The 26863-nt window shown below is 35.7% G+C and overlaps 3 protein-coding genes across 3 annotated transcripts; 2 read left to right on the top strand and 1 right to left on the bottom strand.

Annotated features, from left to right (window-relative positions):
• Window positions 1-7977: 7977 nt before the first annotated feature.
• Window positions 7978-8764, bottom strand: LOC108997543 (stigma-specific STIG1-like protein 1). The gene has a single exon (XM_018973857.2). It carries the CDS (start codon window positions 8725-8727, stop codon window positions 8248-8250), a length of 480 nt encoding a protein of 159 aa, XP_018829402.1. The 5' UTR covers window positions 8728-8764; the 3' UTR covers window positions 7978-8247.
• Window positions 8765-23626: 14862 nt separating this feature from the next.
• LOC108997511 (uncharacterized mitochondrial protein AtMg00310-like) lies at window positions 23627-24379 on the top strand. Its single transcript, XM_018973830.2, has one exon. It carries the CDS (start codon window positions 23627-23629, stop codon window positions 24377-24379), a length of 753 nt encoding a protein of 250 aa, XP_018829375.2.
• Window positions 24380-24397: 18 nt separating this feature from the next.
• Window positions 24398-25033, top strand: LOC108997512. The gene has a single exon (XM_018973831.2). The coding sequence runs from the start codon at window positions 24398-24400 to the stop codon at window positions 25031-25033; it is 636 nt and encodes a 211-aa protein (XP_018829376.2).
• Window positions 25034-26863: the final 1830 nt, after the last annotated feature.

The following is a 26863-nucleotide window of genomic DNA, read 5'->3' as shown; positions in this document are numbered from 1 at the left end:
GTTTGAAAGCACAATTCTTTTTATGCAAAAGCCTATATTTATTTAAAAAAATTCAAACCATAATTATTTTTTACATAAAAGCCTTTATTTTATTAAAAACAATTCTAAGAAGTCAAGTTGGAATGCATAATATTTGTGTTGTAAATAATAAATGCATAAATTCATCGATGCATGCATCACAATGCAATCTACTACATATTACATTATTTGTTATTTATACATTATATTACAAAATACAAAATTACAATATATGAATTACAAAATCAGTAGCATGTCCATCAATGATTTAATCTACACACCAAATAGCAAACTTCAAGTAATTGGACTGAAAGAGATCCTGCAAAAAATAAAAAGTTTTGAACAAGGATTATATATATATATATATATATTTATAAGTAAACAAGGATTATATACAAGAATTAAGAGAAATCCCACTTACTAAATTAAAGATTAAGATGAGAACAAAATCAGCTTTACTCGATGCTTCTATACAAAGATAAAAAGTGCGAGTTAATGACATCATACCCTTAAAATGAAAGCTTAATTATGAGAAATCATTGGAAATTCTTTATTGAAAGCAACAAAACCTGACTAAAGAGCTTAGTAAAACTAGGCATTACCTAATTTACCAAATTAGTGAAAAGATCAATCCAAGTCATGTTCATCATGTGATCCAAAATCTCACAAAATAGAATGAAAATGACAAATCTGAAAATATGGCTACAAATATATTTATTTCTTGTTCTGCTACCACTATGACTTTTAAAACATATATATATATATATATATATGTTACTCCATGCTTAAAAAATATGTTAATAAACTTTATATATTAAGACCAAAAGTCAAAGAAATATGTAGATAATCAAAGTTGAGGGGAAGAACATGAAGTGGTAGGAGATCCAGACTTGATCAGTACTCAGTTCCATTGAATTACAAGCATAAAGGTGCAACTTTGGCCAACTACAACATGTATGTTCAACTATTACCTAGAATCTAAGTGCACAAATGGATTCTCATATTTTTTCTCCAAATACACCCACACTAACAAATATTTTGTAGAGTTTTCATTCAAATAGATATCCCTAGACAGCCACTTCTCTTAGCAAAATTAATAAACAAAAACCTAAAACAGAGTTTAGATCTACCACAATAGATCAAGTTTGATCATTATATAATAAAGTAAGTTGTCATGAGAGCCACCTTGAATAGAAATTTTTTATATCTCTATTTTGGAGGTTTACCATTATCTTGAATCTCATGTTAGACCTTATGAAGCCCATTGAAAAACAGACAAGTTTAGAAACTTTCAAACAACCATATCCAATGGTCATCTTTATTCAAAACCATATATGTTTTACATTGGACAGAAGCCACACTTCTGAAACATACTCAACATGATATTTATGAAGCCAACCCACCTCTCAATGGCCTTAAAACTTCTTGGATTCGATACCCATGGCTCTAGCATTTTGTAGCTAAACAGATCTAAACAAATTTGTTATTTATTTTTCCTTTTATGTACATGACAACAAACCCAATATTCAAGTGCGTAGAAAAATGTTTATTTATTTTTCCATTGTTCAACTAAACAGATCTAACCCATAAAAATACTCTTCAAACATTCTCATCAAAACAAACCCAAAAGTTGTTAGATCTCCCCGATAGCCACCAGCATCCACTGGTTTGGGACCCTCTTGCAAATCTGGAAACAAAAGAAATGTATTCAAAATAAAAAATTAATGCAAACATTTACCCAAGAGGGTCTTAGAAAACACATCTAGGAGACCAATCGGAAAAAAATTTGCTGAAAGGCTAGTGGCGAGATAGATCGTGTCATCGTGGACCCATGGTCACTGGTGGGAAGTGAAGAATGAAAGAAAGACGGCAGTGGCTAGGGTTTTGCATGTGTGAGAGAGGTCACTGGTGGGGAGTGAAGAACGACACATAGTGGCGGCTAGGGTTTCGCCAGAGAGAGAGAGAGAGAGAGAGGGTGGGGGATGGGAGATGGATGTGAGAGAGAGGGAAGGGGAGAGAAGGGAAAGGGACTAAGGTTTGCATTTTACACTAGGTTTTTTTTTAAAAAACACCCGGGTACCAGGTTTAAAATTTGAGTTCCGGGTTTTAAATTTGGTACCCGACCCAGTATATCCGGGTACCGGCCCGGATTTATTCTGCGCAGGAATCTGGAACCCGGTTATTCGGGTTTCGAACTGGGCCGGAAAAAAAATCCGGCCCGATTGAACAGGCCTACTTGGCCTGTCATATTAATGTCCTATATCTTGCCACCTTGGAAGTATATGAATTATCCATATTTTATGATGACTCTATTGATACTAGGGCCAAGGTCACCAGGGAATGAATTAGATGTATATCTGCAACCACCAATTGCAGAGTTGAAAGAGTTGAGGGATCAGGGTGTTAGTACATATGATGCGGCCTCGTTGAGGGAGTTCAAGATGCATGCTGCAGTGATGTGGACAATAAATGATTTTTCAGCATATGAAAATCTATCTCGGTGAAGCACAAAAGGTAAAATGGCTTGTCATGTTTGTAATAAAGATACACAGTTTCAGTGGTTGAGTCATGGTAGGAAATTATGTTTTACGGGATATCGTCGTTATTTGCCACATGATCATAGATGGCGTTCAAATAGAGCGATGTTTGATGAAAGGGTTGAGCGTAGGGCATCACCGCCAGAGTTATTTGGGAATGATATTATCATGCAGTTGGGTGATGTTTCAGAAAACAGATTTGGGAAACATACAAGGGTTCGAAAGAGAAAACGACAAGCAGTGGAGTTGAATTGGACAAAAAAAAAGTATTTTCTTTGAATTGTCATACTGGTCTACCTTAACAGTACACAACAATTTAGATATTATGCACATTGAGAAAAATATATGTGAGAATACATTATGATATCAATAGAGGGGAAGACAAAAGATATAGCTAACTCTCGTAAAGACTTAAAGGAGCTAGGGAAAAGACCGGAGTTGCATTTGTAAAATAATGGGTCGTTAGCTTTTATGCCCATCGAATGGTATACACTTTCAAATGATGAGAGAAAGAAATTTTGTAATTGGTTTATGAATATCAAATTACCCAATGGCTATTTTTCAAACATGACAAGATGTGTTCGAACACATGATTGGAAGATAACTAATCTTAAAAGTCACGACTGTCATGTATTTCTGCAGCGTCTGTTGCCGGTTGGTGTGCGTGGAAAGCTTACTCAAGAGGTTCGTACAGCTCTTACAGAATTAGGGAGATTTTTCAGAGACATTTATAGTAGAACGTTGAAAGTTGATGCATTGTTAAAAATGGAAGCTGACATTGTAGTAATATTGTGCAAATTAGAGAGTTTGTATCCGCCTTCATTCTTTGATGTAATGGTAAATTTGGCTGTGCACCTACCTCGTAAGGCTTTAATCTCTAGCCTAATTCAGTATAGATGAATGTATCCTATTGAACGATTTTTGAAAAAACTTAAGCGATTTGTGAGAATAAAGCTCGTCCAGAAGGTTCGATTACAAAGTCATATATTGATAATGAGTGGCATACCTTTTGTTCAATGTATTTTCGTGGGGCTGATACTAGATTTACAAGACCAGACCGAAATTATGAAGGTGGGCAAGAGATGGGAGTCTCATCGACATTTACTCTATTTGCCCAGACCGTGCGTCCCATAGGCACACAAGGGGGCTACGATCTATGTGGGCGAGAGTTTGAAAGAGTTTGATAGTATGTCTTGAATAACTGTGCAAAGATTGATCATTACTTGAAGTTAGTGATGATCATCTAAATCAACATTATCTTTAAGTTTATGTATAATAATATTATATAACTTCATACAGATTAAACATTCACATTCACATGCACAGTAAACATATACAACTACTTCGCTCGAATGGTGTAACTGACATAGAAAAGATGCACGAAGAGGAATTTGCCACGTGGTTTGAACATACGGTATTATTGTTAAGCCGCATTTTATAATATAAATTTCATACCACTAAACTCTACTTTTTTCTATATAATAATATTTATTGATATAGGTTGCATTGAAATATGGTTCAGAAGAAATCTCACCAGAACTGTAAGCTCTAGTATGTGGTCCGTCCAGGCGGGTAATCCAGTACTCAGGATGTTTGGTGCGTGAATATAAATTTCACACAACTGATAGAGAACGATATAGGAAAACTCAAAATTTTGGAGTCGTGGTCAAAGGAAGCCATGGGATGATAACATTGACTTCTACAGAATTGTGGAAGATATCATAGCGTTAAAGTACGTCGGAGGATATATGGTCTGGTTGTTTAAATGTAATTGGTGACATGTCTCAAATCCTAGGTTGGGAGTGCGTAACGATGATTATTTTGTGAGTGTCAATACATTTCGCACATGGTATGAGGATGATCCTTTCATTCTCCCTTACCAAGCGAATCAAGTTTTTTATTTAGGTGATACAGATTATGAAAACTCATGGCAAGTAGTGGAGAAGTTTGCACCAAAAAATGTATATGATTACATTCAAGAGGCAAATGAACCACATGAAGAAGTTAATAGTCCAGCAAATGAAAAAGCATATCAAGAAAATGAAGTAAACATTAATCTATTTGTTGATATAAGCCAATATGACACGGTCCCATTGCGTAGAGAAAATGTTCAACCCGAAGTAATTGAGGGTGAAATATCAGAAGAAGATGAATCAACTGAAGTGTCTAGTGAGGATGAGGGCGACTGGTCCAGCAAAATGGATAGTGAATGAATGTTAAACATTAATTTTTGTAAGTAATATTAACATATAAATATCTGTAATGTTTGTTTGAATAATAATTTGTTACATTTAAAATAGATATGTCTCTCAAACGCAAAACAACACGTGTGCCATCTCCATCCATTGCTGACTCCCTGTGTGGTTCACATGTCATGAATAGTTAGCCAACATCACCAGGCCCAGAACAAGATATTTTATCAAATTAAATATCATATTTTATGCTCAATTTAAGTAATATATCTACAAAATAAATTAATTTAATTAAAAATTTATGCTTTAATTACTGTATATATAGCTATTGTAAGCAAGCGCCGAGGTAGAGGCACTATGAGGGGTGTCTGCATAGAGAGAGTAAGGAAAGTTGGTAAAATCAAGATTGAGATTCCTGATAATCACATCGATGGCTACAGAGATTTAGCAGCGTGGCTTACTTCTTATGTTGATACACTTACTCGCACGTATACACCGATTCCTACATCCTCTGGTCTAAAGTTCCCCAAGATGTTTGGTAATAAACTACATCTCAAGCAACTAAGTATATAACATGTTACTTTTAAGTTACTTTATATTTATACTAATTGTTTATAATTTTTGAAATTATGAGTTTGAGCTTAATTTTGGACGAAGAGAGGATCGATTAATGGTTGAGGAATTGATGTCGAATGCATTTCGAAGGTACATAGGTCGATGCCATGCATATTATAAGAAGTTCAGTACTATAATAAAGGCGTACCAAAATCCATTCCAAGCAATTCCACCAAACGAATGAGAGAAAATTTATGATATATTTGAAAATCCTGCTTATCAGGTAATATAGCTGCTATCTTTTTTTAGTATTATATCACATATGTATTAAACATATAGACTAATATTTTTTTAGCAACAGAGTACTGTGAACTAAGCAAATAGATCAAATTTAAAGATAAATCAACATGCAGGTTCTTGATCTTTTCATCCTTTGTCTAACAAAATGGTAAGTTATTTTAGTGCCAGTTAAATATTAATATATAATACATATTTTCTAATTTAAGTTCTAATATAGATTTTCTTTTTGCAGAAAGAAAAAAGTCTCGCTGACTATGATTTGACCCAATTGTATGTTAAAACACAAAAATCATGATGGTGTTTGGGCCAGTCCTAAATTAGAGACAAATTATGTAAGTTAAAGTTTTTTTAATTCCATTGTCACATAATATTTTTGTTACTTACATAACTTTAATGCTTTTATTTTTGTAGGACAAGATGATAACTCTTAAGGAAACTGTTGCGAATCCATCTAATGCATCATCTGTCAACGATACTTAGATCCTTTCTCAAGTTCTTGAATCACGTTCTGGATATTTATGGGCTTAAGACGTTGCGTAAAACCATCCTCATCATCATCATCTCATTCTCGAGCCAGATCGAGTGACGACAAGACTAAGGAATTGGAGGAAGCAGCATTTGAGATAGAACGATTGAGGTCTAAGGAAAAATAGTTGCTGACCCGATTAGATCAAGCAGCGGATTTGGAGGCAAGATTAGAAGAGATGATACAGTTGAATAACCAAAAAGTGTTTGAACAATTCCAGTCAATGATATCCCAAAACTCTATGCCACTACCATAGTTTTCAAATTTATCTTTTCTTTCATTGCATTTATATTATGATGTTCCAAAACGTTTGAACAATTGATGTTTGAATTACAAATTGTGTAATATTAGTATGATATTTTTAATTAAATTCTGATCTGTATGATTAATACAATTCAAATGGTAAATAACCAGTTTGAATGGTAAATTACCATTTGTAATTACATTCGAACCAAAACAGACACATTCGAACAAAAACTAACACATTCAAACAACAAAAGAGAAATATGGATGCTTGAACAATAAATTATTTGTTCGAACAACATTTATGTAAATACCGTTCGAACGAATATAATTTCTGAAAATAAAATATATGTTCAAACAAACAAAATTTTTGTTCAAACACAAGTCGTTTAAAAAATTTATTAGTTCGAACGCATAAAATCTGTTTGAACACTCCGTTCGTTCAAACAGGATCAAATATGGACATTAATTCGAATGAATATTTCATATTGTTCAAATGGACTTCTCGGTTCGAACGGAGAAATATTCCATTTGAACAATATATTAAGATGAAATTGGTTCATCTAAAAAAAAATTATCCGTTCGAACGGTTTCAACTGGATCCACTCAATTTCGTCTCTAAAAATAATTTTTTGAGACAAAATTCGATTTTCTTCTTCAAAATATTTTTGAGACGGTCTTTCCGATACAAATCTGAGACGAAATTTTTTCAACTCCAAATATAATTTGGGACGAAAATTATGTTTTTTGAGACAATTTTTTGTCTCAAAAACATAATCTCTTGTAGTGATATATATTTAATTAAATATTTCACGTGTTGGGATGAATGGTGATATCACACAAATTAGAGTTTTGTTATGTACAAGTAAGTTTGCGTACCAATCTGCGTACTAATATTGTTCCCTTAATGTTTTAAATTTAAATTAGCATTGTTTTCAATAAAATTTACTTTCTGGCCAATCATATTGAGTGGGTGCACGTATTAGTGCTCAAAATCACTTACAATTAGATTTTTCCTAAGAAAAAATCTATTCATAAAACGATAAGATGCATTGCGCGTATGTTTACATCGAGAAAAATCTTAAGTAGCATACTACAATGATTATTTAATAACAATACTAATAATTCAAATTACATATTGAGACCCTATTTGGATACAGAAAGAGTTTCATTTTATCTAATCTCGTCATTACAATTTTCTCAAATTTTCACACAAAATTTAATAAATAACTAAATTTTTTCAATTCCAAAATAATAATAATATTAAAAAATAATATTCTAACAATATTTTTTTTCAAATTTTAACTTTCATTTAAAACTATTTTATCTCATTTCACTATCCAAACTGGCATGAATATCTAATCAAAACTCACAAGTTTACAGCAACATGAAATTAACCCACATCATGTCATCAAGAAATAGCTACTTAATTAAGATTTAAAGCGGAAAAGAAATAAGCATTTATATATATATATATATGAGTTCTAGAAAATTAATATTTGTTCGAATGAATTACTCAGTTAACGTTGAATACTCAAATAAATATTATCGATCCATTTTATGATCGCGAACACATGCTTATATATGTCTTTAATCAAGTCCCAAATTGAGTTCTTACAAGAACTTTAGAAATGTTGAGTCCCTCATCCATTTACATCACAACGTAAAGAAAAGAATAATCAATAACAGGCAAAGCCCATCAAATATGATCGATGAGTGTTCGCCATTAATGTTACTAATTCACACGCATTAACAAATTCATAATATAAAACAACATATATAATGAACTACGCTTTGCAGGTATGGGAAGCGGTCAGCTCCGTTTGCAGCCATGCCAACTGATCCTGAACGCTGTGGAGTTGATTTCTTTCATAATTTACGCATAGCTACACATCCCGTACACACATAAACTCCCTTTCTTGCACTTGTTGCCGCAGCTTCCGCAATGCTTTATGTTGGACCTGGGGTTCACACACTGACCTTTGCAGCAAAGCTCGGAGTACTTGCATTTCTTCCCACATTTCCCACAGTTGAGTCTGTCTGTCATCACATTAACGCATTTCTTCTTGCAGCAATCCGGCCCCGTGCTGCCCTTGGCATGACAAACCCTAGGGTACTTGTCGCATGTCATAGGGACCCGAGGTTTGATCTGAGACAGAAAACGGATGGACCCTCGAAGAGAAGTTGGTTCCTGGCCAGTTTCTGCGGGAGAAAGATCATTAGAAGTTTCGTCATTATAAGTAGTTTCATTGTCTTCCTCAAGGGACAATTCATCGCGAGATGGTATGGCTGAAAGAGATATAGCGGCCAAAGCCATAAGAATGACCAGCACAAAGCATGTCTTTATAGACTTCATGTTTCGTGGGTATTTGAACGTGCTTGCTAAGAAAGGAATAGAGAATTTCAATCTGAAGGAACTAATTTATAATGTGAATGAATGAAATGTGGAGAAAAAAGGAAGAAGAGAATTTAATGAATATGGTTTGGATGGGAAAGAATGGAGGGAGCGAAAGAGGTATTTATAGAGAAGATTGGAGCTGGCCGAAAAAGGCGACGTGTTGGGTTGGAAAAAGTGTAAAATATTGTATATTCTAATACCGTTTACTGATAGTGGGGTGGTCTAATTCAACGGTCACATGCATGAGATTCAAGTAAACGAAGGTTAGGCTTCGGAAGAAATATTAAACTAAAAATTAGGTGATAGTGGAGAAGAAGCAGAAATCAGATATGAGGTACATGCTGGCGGTTTGGTACGTACTTCATCAGGATCCTGTGACTGTCCTTTACGAGCATTAATTCAACGAGCGGGCAGGAGAATTGGATTGATTTTCTTCGGTTTCCATAGTACTGCTAGCTAGCCACACATCATTTTGAGGCTTGGAAAGAGTTTGATCGATCGGGGTTTAAAAAAGTAAAATTTTGAGTATCTTAATTATCTGAAAAAATCTATTCATCATCAATTTTTCATCACTCTTATCATCTCGATCATGATATGTCGTATTAGATGATAAATTCACAAATAAGATAAAATAAATAGTTTCCAATCATCTAATACCATATCATGGAATGATGAGAGGATGATGAGAATTGAGATGATGAGTAGTATTACTTATGAAAAACACCCCCACTTCCAGGGACGACTCAATGGTAAGATTATTTAGGCCATTTCCTAAGGCCTCCATCCAGTGGCGGACCCACGTTAGACTTGAGGGGGGCCATGGCCCCCCCAAAACTTTTTGAAAACATAATATACCCCTAGATTTTATACATAATTCTATAAATATAGAAAATAGACTCCCCCCAAAAAATTATAATCTCCATATACTCTCTAAAACTTTCCAAGATTTTAATATACCTAAAAATGCCTCTCTCTAGTTTTTTTTCTTATATTCCCAAAATTCTATTTAATTTCTATATATTATTTATTTTCAAAGATGTGGCCTCTTCAAAATTAAACTTAAAACTAAGCTTAGGAGAAATAATAAGCTTATTAATATGAATCCCAAAATTTGTTGTTATACAATATTGGGCTTTTTAATATGAAATCCAAAGTGAAAATATAAAAATAATTATTTAAGGTTGATGATCTATATGAAAAATAGTTGCGAGATTTTATCCTCTAGACTTCATTGAGTAAGAAAATAATTTATTTAAACTTTCATTTATAGCATTATATATTTAATGTGATACGAAAATATTTAGATTTTGCATGAAATCTAATAAAGTAGCTTACATACTAGAATAAAAGATGACATTCTAAAAGATCTCTTGATAGTTTATATGAAAAATATAAATTCTAAATATTTCATTACAAAATTAACAATGGATGAATATTATTCCATGAAACATTATCGTCAAAATCTGAAACATGTTATTCTTTACATAATATATGTACATATATTAAATTGTGTTTTTATAATTTTATTTCTACATGTACCGTGTACGTAGGAAATTACCGAGATATACTTTTATATGTAGTTATGTTTTTGTGATTTTTCAATCTCTTTTAATTTACATAAGAGAAATGATGTTGGCAGTCCTAGAATGTGCAAGTCCCGCCCACTACCTTTGAAAAAAGTAAGTAAATCTATAACTCACATGAAAAAATTATTTTTTAACGGTGGACGTCACTCTTTTTTCAAAGGAAGTGCATAGTACTTGCTCACCTATAACTGTATTTATTATTACTCTTCACATAAATGTGTCACACAGTAAAAAAGTGGCCCCCCCCCTCAACACAATTGCTGGTTCCGCCACTGCCTCCATCCTATGTAAGGCTTTCAAAAATAAAAATGAGATGTTTTTTTTTTAAACCATTTCATTAAATAAAATTTTAAATCATTTTTATAGTTTTCAATGTGTACAAGGCCCCATAATACTAAATTTAATATTTAATATAATGAATTATTTATATATTAAATTTTTTTTAAGATCTTGTCAAATTGAAGCGCAAAAAAGGCCTAATTTTAAGTTGTTATAAATATAAATTCACAAAAACTGTATGAAAATTTTGAAAATATTCTATATAGTATTTTATATTTTATTGTACAATAATTACGAATGACTCACTTAAATTTCGTCTAAAACTTCAATTTGTATTGAGACGTCCCTGCTCACAATGATCCTATGAAAAACACCTCTACACCCTTTAAAAATGTTATAAATGTGGGAGTATGAGAGTAAATAGTAGTTGATGCATAACATTCCTCATATATATATATATATGCACGCGTGTGTGTGTGATTTGGTATATTACATATATGTACTGTAACCATGCATGGGTCGTTTACAAACAAGGTTCAATCCATCATTAATAAAAAGTAAAACACTCATTCTTAGAGCTTGTTTTGGGAGTGACATAAAATAAGAATTTTGTGAATAACAGTAAGATAGTTTGAGTTGAATATTTTTTAAGTTTTCGAAAATGAGAGAGAAAAAATTGAATAAAAAATATTATTAAATTAAAATATTGTAATAATATAGTTTTATAATATTATTTTTATTTAGAGATTTGAAAAAGTTAAAATTATTTTTTATTTGAAAGTTTGAAAAAGTTGTAATGATTAGTTTGAAAACTTTATATTTAAATTATATTTAGAAATAAGATCAGATGAAAATTTTGTATCTCTGCCCAAACCTGCCCTAATCTATCAATTTTCATTGATGTCGAATCAGGATTCAGTTAAAAAAGTAAGTAGGGGTGTTCATCTGGGTTCCGATCCGGGAACCCGGGTATACCCGGATTGGAACTCGGGTTTCAAACCCGAGCCAGAACCTAGACCAGATTGGTTCGAGTCAGACCCGGGCCGGAACCTGGGTGGATACGGGTTTTTAAAACCCAGAAATTCAGGTTCCAGATTGTACTCGAATTTTTTTTTTTAAATAAAAGCCTTTACTTTATTAATTATGGACTCAAACTGTGGTGTTTATGGAAATTTTCTTGGACTCAAACAGGGCATGGATGAGTACATACAGAGAGTGCAAAGGACGAAGTAAACAAATTTGGGTTTTTTTCCTTCAACTCTCCCAACAACCAAACAGATTCATTAAAAAAGAGAATCAACGAATCCATAAACAAATTGATACCCAATACAGATTAAAAAAAAAAAACAAGTTTCCAAACATTTCAAAAACCACACGGCCACCAGCAAATAGATGGTCAAAGCATCCATCCACCATTGCACGACCCCATCTCAACAGTAAATAGTTCACACACCCAATGACCTTGTACTCATGCATAGAAACATAGTTACAAGGGGGGAGGGAGAGAGAGAGAGAGAGTACCGGAACAACGACCTAGAGGCAAAGGTCGACGGCTACAGAGATGCGGCGACAGCGAAGGAGAAGCGTTGATGGGGTCATGATGGCAGCGGCTAGGGACCTAGGGTTTCTGCTTCTGCCGTAGTGCAATGAGAGAGAGCAAGAGACTAGAGAGAGAGAGAGAGAAGTGAGTCGGGGGGTCTACCAGAACAACTTAGAGGCAAAGGTCAACGGCGACGGCGAAGGAGATATGGCGACGGCGAAGGAGATGTGACGACGGGGTCACAATGGCGGCTGCACGAGAGAGAGAGAGAGAGAGAGAGAGAGAGAGAGAGGTGAGTTCGGGGGGTTTACCAAACGAGGTTTTCTTTTAAAAGACCCGGGTACATGGTTTAAACCCGGTATCCGGGTCCCTAACTCGTACCCAGACCTTGTTGGTCTAGTTTTGTAATGCGGGTTTTGAATCCATTTTGATCCAGGCCAGAACTCGAAATCGGAATCCAGTTTTCTGGGCTCCAGACTGAACAGTGCTAAAAGTAAGAACCCCCTGACTGGAGTAGTCCTATCCATGATTTATTTAATTTCCACAGTATACCAAAGTCGTACGTGCGACTTGATTGGCAACGCACGCCAGTCTTGCCTGATCAGTTGAATTTTTCATTTTTCTTGTTTAAAGCCACGAGAGAAAAAGCAAGTTTCATGCCCCTTGTTTCTGCGGACAAAAAAAAACCCGTTTCACTTTCACATGCAAGCACTTCGCTAGCTAGCTAATTAAGAGTCTTTTTAATTAATATATTATAAATATATCATAATATATATTATTTTATGATTGACAAGATCATCATTGCTACGTAATTAGTTCCCATGATTGACGGACCACCTTTAATATATTACATATAATATATAAGAATATACATTTTCACATTATATACTGATGATCAGGTACGTTGTATGTGACTGTGGGAGCTAATGGTTGCATTACGCATGAGATATATGTTAATTAGAATATAATATAAATAATTAAATTTATTTATTTTTTTATTAAGTTAGATTTTTAAAATAAGTGATAATTTTACATGGTATTAGTAATATGCTTACAATTTTTTTACAATTTATTTTACATGCAATCAACTAATATAAACATTTCATTTCATTAAAAATAAGTTTTAATGGTACAAAATTACCATTCATTTAATATAGAATTATAAAAGATGAGTTGTAAATTAATCATTCTCCGTGCACGTGCGGAGAAGGGATATATATATGTTCTTATATCCTTCAGAAATTAGCTAGACCGGTACAGAAGCACTTCCATGGAGTATATATTTTGACCTTAATTTTCTTATATATTTAAAAAATAATACGATTCTCAGCATTGACTATTTGATCTTAATTTAACCATGCAAATACTTGTCACTAATTAATTAATTCCCAACAAATCTTCTTTAAATGTTTAAAATTGTAGTTGTTACAGCTAAATTAACTTGTCAATATGTAACGAAGTTGGGCTAGATTAACACGGATCGTGTTCCCCTATGTTAATTGCATTTATATTTTTCACAATTTAATTAAGAGATAAGATAGATATAGATTTTAGACCTAATTTTAATATTTATTATTATTCGTATACAGTTTTAATCATCTATGTTTTAATTAAAAAATATATATATTTAAGACAGATAATTATATAGAATGTTTTAGCGCTAAATTAATTTTAATAGAAGCAAATGGAAATTTGTACACAGCTATATATAGACAATACAACATACGTCGAATCCACGTAATTGTTAAGTCACATGCGCGCAGAAGATTTCAGAAGCAGTTGTGGCGGCTTTATTTTTTGAAATACTACAGTATTGCTTTGACCATAAATTTTGGTAACCCCGCCCTATCAGTAGTCAGTACTGTTACCAGAAAGAATTATATAAATAAATTATATAAAATAATTTGACGTCATTTTATAAAATTTATTAGATTTATTTTATAATAAAAATAACTTTACATCAAATCACATAATTAATTTATAAATTTATCTTTATCTAATTTCTTTGTGTCTCAAATATTTTTCCTTTAAAAAATATGTTTTTGCGAAGCTTTGCTTGTAAGGGTTACCGCATCGCCTTCAACATGTAAAAGAAAGTAAATCACTTTTTTAAAAAAATAAAAAAATAAACTATGTTTTCTAAAGAGTTTTGGCGAACACTCTTGTGATATCTTATATATCCTGAGTAATAAAAATAAATGGTATATGAGATCCCGTATTATTTGAGAATAAAATATTTTTATTTTTTATAATAATTTCAATGAGATTCTAATTGTATTAAAATATAAGTAATTCTTAAATATGTGGCTTGAAGCGTCACTAATGGTGTTAATTTCTTGCTCATTCCCATATCACATTGGGCATGCAGCATACATATTAATGAACAACAGCCTAGCGCCTAACATGAATCTAAGATATATATACTAAAATAAAGAAAAAATTAGTAGTCGAGCATTTAACTTATAAACCTTGCATACATAGCCAACCGTTTGGATTCCCGGCCACCCATGCATATGACTTCTGATCTCCTCTATCTAGCATCCTAATTTCTTTTATCTGATCTGATCTCCAACTGCAACTGAAATTAATTATTTTCTTTAAGAGCAAATACATGATGTATCAGATCAGAGTAATAACAATTAAAAAGACCAAATAAATATTTACTGTTTCACACCTGATAATATATTTCAAATCGTTTAAATTAATATAAAACGAAATATCACCCCTTATTACATACATGCATATCCTAAAAAAATCATCAACTTATATACTAATATTAGATCAGCTTTAAATTATATATGAAAGCTAGATTTATTCGTCATAGATCAAACGATATACTCCATGCTTTATTTTGCACGCTAATTCGGCCTATATATATATATATATATATAGTAGTATATTACGATCATCACTTTAATTCTATCCATGCATGCATGCTCATACTCGATCATGCATATATAATCTGTTTGCTAGTAATTGGTACAAGTAGATCATCAAAAGTGCCAGTCCGAGCTAGCACCGATCGATCATCTTTAAGCGCAGCTACATAATCCGTACTGACATGAGTTTCCCTTCCCGCACTTGTTTGTTGCACCGGCCGTAGTTTCTCGCGTCCCTGGAGGGGTTTACGCACTTCCCTCGGCAGCACATTTCGGAGTAGTTGCACTTCTTCACTTGCCACAGTTGGGTTTGTCAGCCATCAGATTAACGCATTGTTTCTCAGCCATCAGATTTCTTCTTTCACCAACTTGAAATTGGCTTGACAAATGTCATAATTTCAAAACATACAATAGAAAATTACACTTCTAAATGTATATACAGGACGTATCAAGGTTCTCTTAAGTTTAAACAGAGAAAGCAAGATGTCTTCTTAGTATCCTCTCTATGACTGTTACAGGAGCAGAGGTGGAGTGAGGTAGTCAGTTAGGTTTCTTCAAAAGAACATAACTGTTTTTCTCCGTCGACGACGGCGATGGCGAGGGGTGGAGTTGATAGGTTAGAGGTGCTTTGGGAGAACTTTCGGCTGTCGGAGGAGGAAAGCCTAAACCTAGAAGTGAATGAAGTGGAAGAAGCGATGAAGGGTAAAGGAGATCGAAGTCTGGTAGGGAGGGTTTGCTTGGATAGAGTGATCGGGAAGGAGATCCTGTCTTCAATGATGGCTAAGATCTGGAAGATTAGCAAAGCGGCAGTGTTCCAGGAGGTAGGTACTAACATCTTTGTTATTACTTTCCATACTATTGTCGATTTGGAAAAAGTTTGGGAAGGACGACCTTGGCTTTTTGACAATCACCTTCTTGCACTCCGGATGTTTGATGCGGAGGCTCAACCGGACGCTATGAAATTCGAGGAGGAAGTTTTCTGGATCCAACTCCATAATCTTCCTATGGCGTACATGGACGAGTCAAGGGGCTATCAAATAGGTGGATCCGTGGGGAGAGTTTGGGCGGTAGATGTGCCTCCTGATGGGGTTGGGTGGGGGAGATTTCTGAGGGTGAGAGTAGAGGTTCCGTTGAGAAAACCAATTGCTAGGGGTCGGTTGATTACTGTAAATGGGAAGAAGGTGTGGGTGGGCTTCAAGTATGAGAAATTACCGAGAATGTGTTTTACGTGTGGATGGGTGGTTCACGGGGCAGATGGTTGTAAGGGAGGAGGGAGTATGGAAGCTATGGAGCCCCAATTTGGCTCATGGCTTAGAGCAGAGAAGAATTTCATAATAAGAGGCAGAAAACAGAAATCAAGATGGGAATACAGCACTGCAAAAGACTATGAGCCTGGCCCCCAGAATGGAGGTAAGGAGAGCGAAGGAGGAGAGAATGAGGGGAGGGAAGGGGGAGAAGCGAGAACGGAAGAAGTTACTACAATTGATAAGGGGGGGGGGGGGGGGAGAAGGAGAAGGAATTGGCTACTGCTCGAGTGGAGGGGGTTGGGAATGTTATTTTGGGGAGGGCTGTAATGTAATGTTATTTTGGGGAGGGCTGTAATGGAAGTGGCTAGTGAGGTAGCTGAGGGGCAGGGTAGTTTTATGATTCAGGGAGGGATAAACGAGACAGATTCACAAGGAGTAAGGGTTGTGAGTAGTGATGAGGGGGGAAACCAGCTTTCTATTAAGGGAAGATGGAAGCACAGGGCAAGGGCAAAAAACGATTTACAGGCTAATGTAGGCCGAGATATTGGGAAGAAAAGAGTGGACAGAGAAGAGGAAAAAGAAAATAGGAATAAGGGGGTTTCAAAGAAAATTAAAAAAGAAGGGGAAGGAAAATGGGTGGTTCTTGGAAGTTGCTTGGAAATATGTTTGGCGGAGGCTGTTCAGCAGCCCCGCCAGGGTCCATGAAAACCCTTAGTTGGAACTGTCGGGGGCTTGGCAACCCCCGAACAGTTCAGTTCCTTTGCCAGATGGTAAAGGAGAAGAGGCCGGAAATGATTTTCATTATGGAGTCACGACTGAAACAGTGTAAAGCGATTGGTATTCAGAGGAGGTTGGGTTTTGAGGGCTGTTTTGTAGTGGAGCCCATTGGTTTGTGTAACAGTCCGCTAGAAATTCATTGGTGGAATTTCTTTTTACATTAGGAATCTCGTAAAAACCCTATAAGTTTTTACGAATCGACCAATTGCATTAGTCTGTCAACATAGTCAGTGTTATCACTCACTATAGTGTTAGAAATATGAGTTTTATTTATTTGAGGTGGTTGAACTGTCAGAATGCATTATGGTATACGCCATTAGACTCGGTGGATTATTTAGGATTTTATGGTGCAATAGCCTATTTTCATAATTCCGGACGAAACGTCTGTTGGAAATTGTAAAATCATTTTTAGGGGCACTTCGAGGTTGAATTTTGGTAAAAGATTTTTACTATAAGTTAATATGAATATTTAGAAATTTTTAGTGCTAAGTTTATAATTCACTTTTTCGAAGTGAATAGTAACCTTGGTAAACACACCAATTGCAGTGTTTCAAAATCTCAGTGTGAAATGTCCAAATTAGATTGAAGAAATTTTATTTGGACACTTGGCAAGATCTTAGTCACACTTAGTGAATAATATTAGACACTTAGCACCATGAGGAGCATTTGATGGATTTGAAGGAATCAAGCTGTGAAATCATGCCACTTAAGCAAAACTTTGTTTCATCTGATCAATCAAATTGTGCCAGACCAAAGAGGTTTTCAATCCTAGTGAAACCCTAAATGGTGGGAATCCAATTGAAAGCCCTAAAGCATTGTTGAAATCGAAACCCTAAATGGTTTCCTCAAAACCCTAAAGTTGGCCTTTAAATCCTTTCTAATCCGATTTCTAGCATTGTGTTTAATCACTTGATTAAATCACTTCCACATGCTATTAATCCTTCAAATTTGTGTTAGAACATCATTATCCAACCTTGTTAACCTTGAAAAATTGATTGGGCTAAGTGATATTAGATTTGGGCTTGATAGCAACCCAAATCCTCTTTAAACCTCAAAATCTAGGCCCATTTGGTTTAGGCCCATTAAGGCCCACAAAATTGATCACCATTAGCATTGCTTCATGGCTAAGTTTTTTACCCCCACTTGGCTGGCCAGATCTGTACAAGAAGGGCCTAGAAGGTTCTTGAAATACATAGCAAAAGGGCCACCTCACTTATTCACTCTTACATTCCACCTTAAGAAAAGATCTTGGACTGATTTTTATGAGAAGAAGAGGCCAACACTCAACCTTCACTTCAGTCCTATCACTCTCCATAACTTGTGTAAGAGGCTCTCCAGTCCACTTCCCACGAAAAGCAACTCTCCTTTACACTTTTCCTTCATAGAACACAAAAGATACTCTCGGACAGTTTTTCGTACCTCTTTTGAACGCCTGTTTCGAAGCTTTTGTAAGTATTTTCTCGCAAAGTTTCCTTCATCAAAGTTGTTTCTTTTGGCGTCTAGTTTACGTGGATATCTTATTCGTTCCATTTTGAGATCATTTGATTGGTAAAAAGTTGTTTAGACCCCAGAAAGGTCATTCTGGGCGATAAACTGGAGAGTGTGTTATATTTTGGAGTTTTTGACCAAGCTAATGAATAGATCTTGGTCCGAAATTTTTATGGAGTACTGTTAACATGTGTATATGATTATTGGTTGAGGATTTGTTGCATGATTAAAAGTTTTGGTGAAATATTTTCTTAGGTCTAGAAACTTAGAAACTGGAAGAGGAAAAACAGTTTCTGTTTTGAGAAAGTTTAAATCTTTTATGGTTTAATCTTATTCCAATGGCTTTGATATTTTTATTGGAAGATCCTAAGCATCTTATATACATGTTAGAATGTTATTTTGAAGATATTTGATGTTAGTTTCGAAGATATGAAATTTTATGCAAGGAGGTATTCAGTTAGGCCAAAGTGATGTTGTTCTTGGCTAAATTTATGTTTTGGTTGATGTTTAACCATGTGATCTTGAAGTTGATGCTTGGATCTGTTTTAGAACATCTTTTTAAACCATGTGATGTTTGGGTTTGAAGATCACATCTTTATTAGTCATGGATCAAGAGGTTGATCAAAACAAGTTAGAAACAAAATTCTGTTTTGAACTTAGAAGAAAAACCAAAAAGTTCAAGTCTGGTTTTAGTGATTTTGATGACTTTTGTTCATGATTCAAAACATGATTATTCTTAGGAATATGTTATGAGTATAGTAGAAGAAAAATTTTGGTTTAATCATGAGTTTTGAAATTTAAAAGAATTACAACAAAATCAAGGGAAATAGCCTTGTAAGTTTCGGACCTATAGAGTTTTAATGGTTGTGTTTAGTTTTAAATTTTTTTGAATTGATATTTGAGCTTAGGACAAAATTTACATAAGATATGTAAATTTTGGTAATTTTTGGAGTTAGGATGCAAAATCCTTAAGTTAGGGGTAAAATGGTCATTTTCTCACATATAGAGGGTAAAATGATAATTTTACTCTAAGTTGATATTTCTCCATATTCCTAATTTGTTAGTGATTAAATTCTAATTTTTAGAAATCACTTGAGCTTGAGCTTTGTCTCGAAACGCGAAAATCGATGTAAGTTAGCTTTTAACTTACTATCAATTTAATGTGTATGTGTGATAAGTAAGAGAACTAAATTGTATGTATGCATATTATCATATGTGTCATGCCAAGTCATTACATATTTATCTGTTACACAGAATTTATTCTGTCATGAATTATTCATCTGTTACACAAGATATTCTGTCACGTATTGCTATACATTGCTATATATTGCAAGTATGTCATGTTAAGTTAGGTATGCCATTTGTTACATGTATTTCATGTCACGTAATATTCATTGTCACATGTTACGCCATGTTATGAAATGTTGTCTGTTACATTTATGTTTCAAAGTATGTCATGTCTGTCGTCTTACGTTCATGTCACGTTACGCTACGTCAAGATTTATGTCTTTTATGTCACGTTTATGTCATGTTCATGTTACGTCACGTTACGAAATGTCATGTCTGCCAGTTAAGTCATTCATGTCAATCACGACCCTAAGCGCTAGGATGGGGTAATATCCTAGTGGAACTCCTTTGTTCACGCTGGAGTGTCTAAATAGGTGTGAAATTCCCTGGGTTGATGAAGTATAGTCAACAGGTTGCGAATAGGGCCTAATTAGCTGGTCATCGGAGCGCGCCAGGCACTAACGCCGATGGTGCCACACATTATGTTACGTGTGTCCACAGCAAGTGTGGCACGAACAAATAAGTCATGGGGCCACTACAACTGTGGAGCATACACTACGTGAGACACAGCAATTGTGACACGTAGAATACGCGGGGCTACAACAACTATGGAGTACGTATTAACGCACTCACAGCTGGTATAGACACCTGTGATGTGATGCGTCAATCGGCAGGGACACACGGCTCAAGGGGACCTGTGTAGCACCCATATGGTCACTTTAATGATTAAGTCTGTTGAATAAGAATCCAAGTTCAAGTCATGTTCCACGTTATGTTATATTCAAGTTTACATTCACGTAATCATGGTAATCCCATAAGACAAGAATATGTTTCAAGTTCATGTTATGCTATGCTTCAAGTCCATGTGTTTTAAGTTCACGTACATGTCATGTCACATCAGGTTAAGTTTAAGTCCAGTTCAAGTTATGTCAGCTCCATGTTATGTCAAGTTACGTTATGTTTATTATTTCATGCCATGATATGTCAAGATAAGTTATGTTTTTCTATTGATTCAATTATGCATTTATACTTTTACTGCCATACATGCATCATTAACTTGTGTGGAAGTTTTTTTGTTAACTTACTGAGATTTGTAATCAAATCTCACTGTGGTAGTCCCAACTACCATTCCCCCCGAATGGTAGATCTTGTTACAGGATCAGAAGGAGAACCAGGAGTTGACCAACTAGAAACGGTCGACTAAGCAACAAGGCGACGTAGATGTAGTTACCTTAGATTACTACATGTATTTTGTGGAGTTCAATCTCCAGCACTCTTTTGTTCACAACCATTTTGGACTAGTGTTGTGATCTTAGTTGTTCAGTATGTCTTTATGTATCAATTATGTTTTAAGTAATTGGGATATTTTAGTTTGGTGCATAGTATTGCAAAAAAAAAAAAATTATCCGCTGCGAATATTGCATAATGCTAGATGCATGTTAGAAATATTGCATCTTATATGTCATGAACGGGGGCAGGTAACCTTGTGTTGCATGTCTCGACGCTTCAAATGTCCGTCCGATCCCAAGCGGAATTTGGGGGCGTCACAGTTTGAGTGGGGGACTAATTCTTTTTTGGAAAAGGGAGGAGATGGTCGAATTGATCAACTTTTCTCATAGACACATTAATGCATGGGTTGATGAGGGAGGAGGTAGGAAGAGATAGGTCTTGACTGGTTTCTATGGGGATCCGATAGTGCACAAAAGAAGAGAAGGATGGAACTTATTGAATTCTCTTGAACCAGAGACTGGAATTGGTTGGTGTGTGGTGGGGGATTTTAATGAGATTGTGAGTCAGGATGAAAAGTAAGGGGGGAGATTAAGAAGTGAGGAACAAATGGACCTGTTCATAAAGGCTTTGGAAAAAGGCAATTTCTCAGATTTGGGATGGAAAGGTGATCGATTTACATGGTGGAATGGGCATGTGGATGATACTTTTGTAATGGAGAGGCTGGATCGGGGGGTAGCAAACTATCATTGGCTGGCTTTGAATACTGAAGTTAAGGTGGAGGTGCTGGTCACAGTATGCTCTGATCACTGCCCCTTATTGGTCTGCTCTAGTAGTGGGGATAGAAGGGAAATTAGAAGGGGACATAGTTTTAAATACGAGCTGTCTTGGGATCTGGAAGTGGGATGTACTAGGGTTATTGAACATGAGTGGGGGAGAAAAAAGGATCTAAGGGATGGTATGGCAGGTTTGTTGAGATTATTAGATGGTTGTAGAGGTTCCCTTAAAAACTGGAGCAGAAACTTAGTTAAAGAAAGAGGTAGAGAGATCACTTTGCAAACTGAGCAACTAAGGGTGCTACAAGAGACGGGAAGGGGCGGGCAAGATAGGCTGGAGGAAATAAAGAGGAGAAGAAAAGAAGTGGAGAAATTACTTGATCAGGAAAATTTAGCTTGGAAGCAAAGGGCTAAAAGGCATTGGTTGCAAAAGGGGGATAGGAACACAAAATTCTTTCATGCATGTGCTAATCAAAGGAGGAAGAGAAATTTCATTAGTAAAATAAAAGATGAGCAAGGGGAGGTTGTGATAGAACTGGAGAAGATTGCAGAAAAGTTCAAAGAATATTACGAAGGTATTTACTCTTCCACTCTCCCTACAAATGAGAAAATTGATGCTTGCCTTAGCTGTGTGGAAGCTAATGTTTCCAAGGAAATGAAACTAAATATGGAACGAGATTTTACTGAGGAGGAAGTGGAGAGGGCTTTAAAAGAAATGTCTCCTTTAAAATCTGCGGAGCCCGATGGTTTTGGTGCTGGTTTTTATAAGAATCATTGGGGTGTGATTGGAGCAAAAGTTAAGGAAGCTGTTCTTGAGGTGCTGAATGGAGGTCCCCTGGATAGGAAGCTCAACTATACTTTTCTAGCCTTAATTCCTAAGGAGAAATCCCCTTTATCAGCAAAAGATTATAGGCCTATTAGCTTGTGTAACGTGCTGTATAAGCTGGTCTCTAAGGTGATAGCAAACAGAATCAAGGGGGTTTTGCAATTCATTATTTCAGCAAACCAGAGTGCTTTCATCCCAGGGAGACTCATAACTGACAATATCATGATAGCCTATGAGCTTTTACATTCTATGAAAGCAAAACAAAAAGGGAAAGTGGGTACCATGGCCATTAAGCTAGATATGGCCAAAGCCTACGATAGGATGGAATGGTCTTTTTTGCAGGCTTTACTTGTGCAGATGGGGTTTGGGGAGAGGATTATAAAGCTGATCATGGAGTGTGTTTGTTCTGTGACCTATTCAGTGCTACTAAATGGAAAGCCAGGGGATATTATAAAACCTTCGAGGGGGTTAAGGCAAGGGGACCCTTTGTCCCCTTATTTGTTCATTATCTGTGCAGAAGGCCTAAGCCAATTGCTGAAAAAGGCAGAAGTAAGGGGTGATATACGTGGAATGGCAGTAGCTAGGGGTGGTACTAGAGTGAATCACCTTATGTTTGCTGATGATTGCATTATTTTCAATAGGGCAAAAGCTGAGGAATGGAGAAATATTCAGGCTATTTTGAATTGCTATGAAGAAGCTTCTGGGCAGACTTTGAATAAACAAAAGACTTCCTTAATGTTTAGCTCCAATACTAGCTTCTCAACTCGGGTGGGGATCCAAAGAGAGGCTGGGGCTGTTTTATTTGATAATTTTGAAAGATATCTGGGGCTGCCAGCAGTGGTAGGAAGGGCAAAATACAATACTTTTCAACGTATCGAAGATAGGGTGTGGCAGAAAATTTAGAATTGGAAGACTAACTTTTTGTCTAGGGCTGGAAAGGAAGTGATGGTAAAGGCTGTTCTGCAAGCCATCCCTACTTACTCTATCAGTGTTTTTAAGATGCCAAAGAAGTTGTGTAGTGACTTGGAGGCTTTGATCTCAAGATTTTGGTGGAAAAACAATAGGACAGATGCTGGTATTCATTGGAAAACTTGGGAGTTGTTGGGGTCTTCAAAAGATGGTGGTGGCCTTGGTTTTAGAAGTATGGAGGGCTTTAATAGAGCCATGTTGGCAAAACAAGGATGGAGATTGGTCCAGAGGCAAGATTCACTGGTGGCAAAGATCTTTAATGAAAAATATCTGAAGTGGCAGTTTTACACTGCAGCAAAATTAGGGAGATCCCCCTCTTTAATTTGGCGTAGTTTATGGGAAGTAAAGGATGTGGTTGAAAGGGGCCTGAGGTGGAGGGTGGGAAATGGAAGAAAAATTCAGATATGGGATCAGAAATGGCTTCCTTCTCCTATTTCTTATTGTGTTCAATCTCCTGTACAAGTTCTAGTAGTAGATGCAAGGGTGGTTGATTTAATTGATGAAGAGAGGAAGGAATGGAAAGTGGATTTGATCTCAAGGGTTTTTAAAAAGGAAGAAGCTGATATGATTTGTGCCATACCCATTAGCAGTTTTGGGGCAGATGATAGGATGTTTTGGGGCTTCTCAAAGTCTGGTAAGTTCACTGTAAGAAGTGCTTACCATGCTGATGTCCAATGGAAGATAGAAAGGAAAGGGGGTTCATCGGGAGGGAATAGAGACGCTGAGTAGTGGAAGAAGGTTTGGTCTATGGAGGTGCTGGGAAGTTTTAAACACTTTGTCTGGAATGCTTTGAATAATGCCTTACCGACAAGTATTAATCTGTTCAAAAGGAAAGTGATTGAGGATCCTCTTTGCCCGATCTGTAGAAGAGAAGAGGAGGATGTTAAGCATGTTTTGTGGTGCTGTCCTGCGGCTGCTGACGTGTGGGCTGAAGCTGAAAGCCCGGTGAGGAAGTGGAGGAACCAGGTGCAAGATTTCACAAGTTTGTGGATGGAATTGATAAAAAAGCTCTCAAAGGATTGTTTGGAAAGAGTTGTTGCCATCATGAGGGGTATTTGGGGGAGGAGAAATGCTTTTATCTTTGAAAAGGTGTTTGGTAGTCCTGGTAAAGTGGTGAGATTGGCATTGGTGTCCTTAGAGGAGCATCAGGAGGCTAACAATAGAAGGGAGGAAGGGCAGTCAAACAGGGAAGGGAATAGGATGGACAGAAGATGGAAGAGACCCATGCCAAGAATATACAAGTTGAATTTTGATGTTGTGGTTGATCTAAAGAATAGGAGGATAGGCATAGGAATTGTTATTAGGGACAGCAATGGAGAGGTTATGGTCACAGTCTGCTCCAGGAAGGATCATGTTATTTCCCCTTTTATTGCCGAGTGCTAGGCCTTAAAGAGATCTATAGATCTTTGCAAGGAGCTGGGTTTTGGGGCTGTTATGATGGAGGGAGATGCAAAAGGAATGATAGAGATAGTGCTAGCTAAGGAGGCAGATGAGTCTGAGAATGGACAACTGATCGAGGACACAAAGAGAGCTTTCACACAAGGTATTCATTGGTCTTTGAGTTTTATACATAAAGAAGGAAATAGTGTTGCACATAGTCTAGCAAAGAAGGCTTTACTTACAGATACTGAGTTATGTTGGATTGAGGAAAGTCCACAGGAAGTTATAGAGAAAATTGTATACGACAGAAATTGTAGTTTCTTGACTTTATAAATGAGATGAGGTTCTTTGTTTCAAAAAAAAAAAAAAAAAGTTTAAACAATGAGAATATCTTCCTAAAGACGCTGCCAATTTTCCCCAAATAACAGCATTCAATGGTGGCCTTCCTCGTAGACACCACATTCTCTCAACGGCGGACCGCATTGCGGAGGAAGAAAAAAAATTCCCATCTCCCGTGGCCACACTCCCTGCCCCCCCTCCTCCCTCTCTCTCCTCTCCCTCCCTCTTCCATGAGACCCCCTTATCGAAACAGTTTCACCCTCCATACGTTCTTATCTTTTTCTCTTATTGTTAAACTCTATTTGATTCACGAGAAAATCCGGAGGAAATGGCACATAAATGAAATTCTTCACTCGATATACACCTTTTCTGTTATGGACTTATGACTACTTGTTTTCCCCTCAATGATTTGAAATGAAAATACTTGGATTTTTTAATACTTTTATAAAGTTTTATAGAGTCCTAGAGGATGAATTTTGGTGATTATATGTGTTTGTATTACTTCGCAGGCTACGTTTGCAAATCTGCAGGCCGGCGAAGTAAAGGCGGGATGTGGTTCACTTCTTGTTAGACTTTTTATGCAAGCCTTTAGCTTGAACAACTAATTTTGTTTTGTTGTTCAGTTAATCTGTGTTTTGCTAATTAGTTTAGCTACGGTTTTGGAAGAAAAGTGTTTCCTTCCACTGATGGTACTAATTATTTTATTGTCGATTCGAGGAAGACACAAAATTTCCTTATTTTGTCAATGTGTTAATTTCTTATAGAAACTGCATATGTTCTATTAAGGAAGAAACAGGTCCCACGACATAGTCAGCCTAATATCTGGCTTCTGATATCTTCATAAGAGGAAAATACATACACGGGTGCAGGAATTTTGCTTTTGCAATCTTGTGATGCGGTGCAGAAACTTTCTATAGGGAGTCATGATGTATCAACTCTTTATTAGCTACCGTTAAACTCAACACGTCGGAATTACCATTCCAAAGAGACTAGCTTGAGAGTTTCAATTAAGATAGATAAATACATAAATAAAGTGAACCTTATAAAATTTATTATATATTTAAGATTGCTCAAAATATTTATTATGCAGATAGCTAGTAATAAATATTATAGAATTGAGAAATTCAATTCTCAAGCTGAGATTTGAAAGATAAATTTTAATATTTGAATATTACAAATCAAATTTATAATTTAAGTAATGTGAATTGTGTGTTTTACACGTTAGCTTGAGAATATAATAATTCTATAAAATTTATTTCATATATTGATTTATCTATTAATTTCTCTCATACCTTCATCCTTCATAAATTTAAGGGATTTTTTTTTTTTTTTGTATGGAGGCGACGTTTACATTCATGACGAAGGCAAAGCCTATAGTAAGGCCTTTGAATTGATGATGGCTAGAATTCGAATCAGTTACAAAATCACTCAAAAGTTAACAGTTTTGCAATAACAACATGTCGATTTGCGTTGCACGTCTCTTTTTGGAGAGAG

This window comes from Juglans regia, chromosome 6, assembly GCF_001411555.2.
Source record: "Juglans regia cultivar Chandler chromosome 6, Walnut 2.0, whole genome shotgun sequence".
NCBI lineage: Eukaryota > Viridiplantae > Streptophyta > Magnoliopsida > Fagales > Juglandaceae > Juglans > Juglans regia.
Note: the sequence above shows the minus strand (reverse complement) of the source record. Positions and strands in the feature narration are given on the sequence as shown.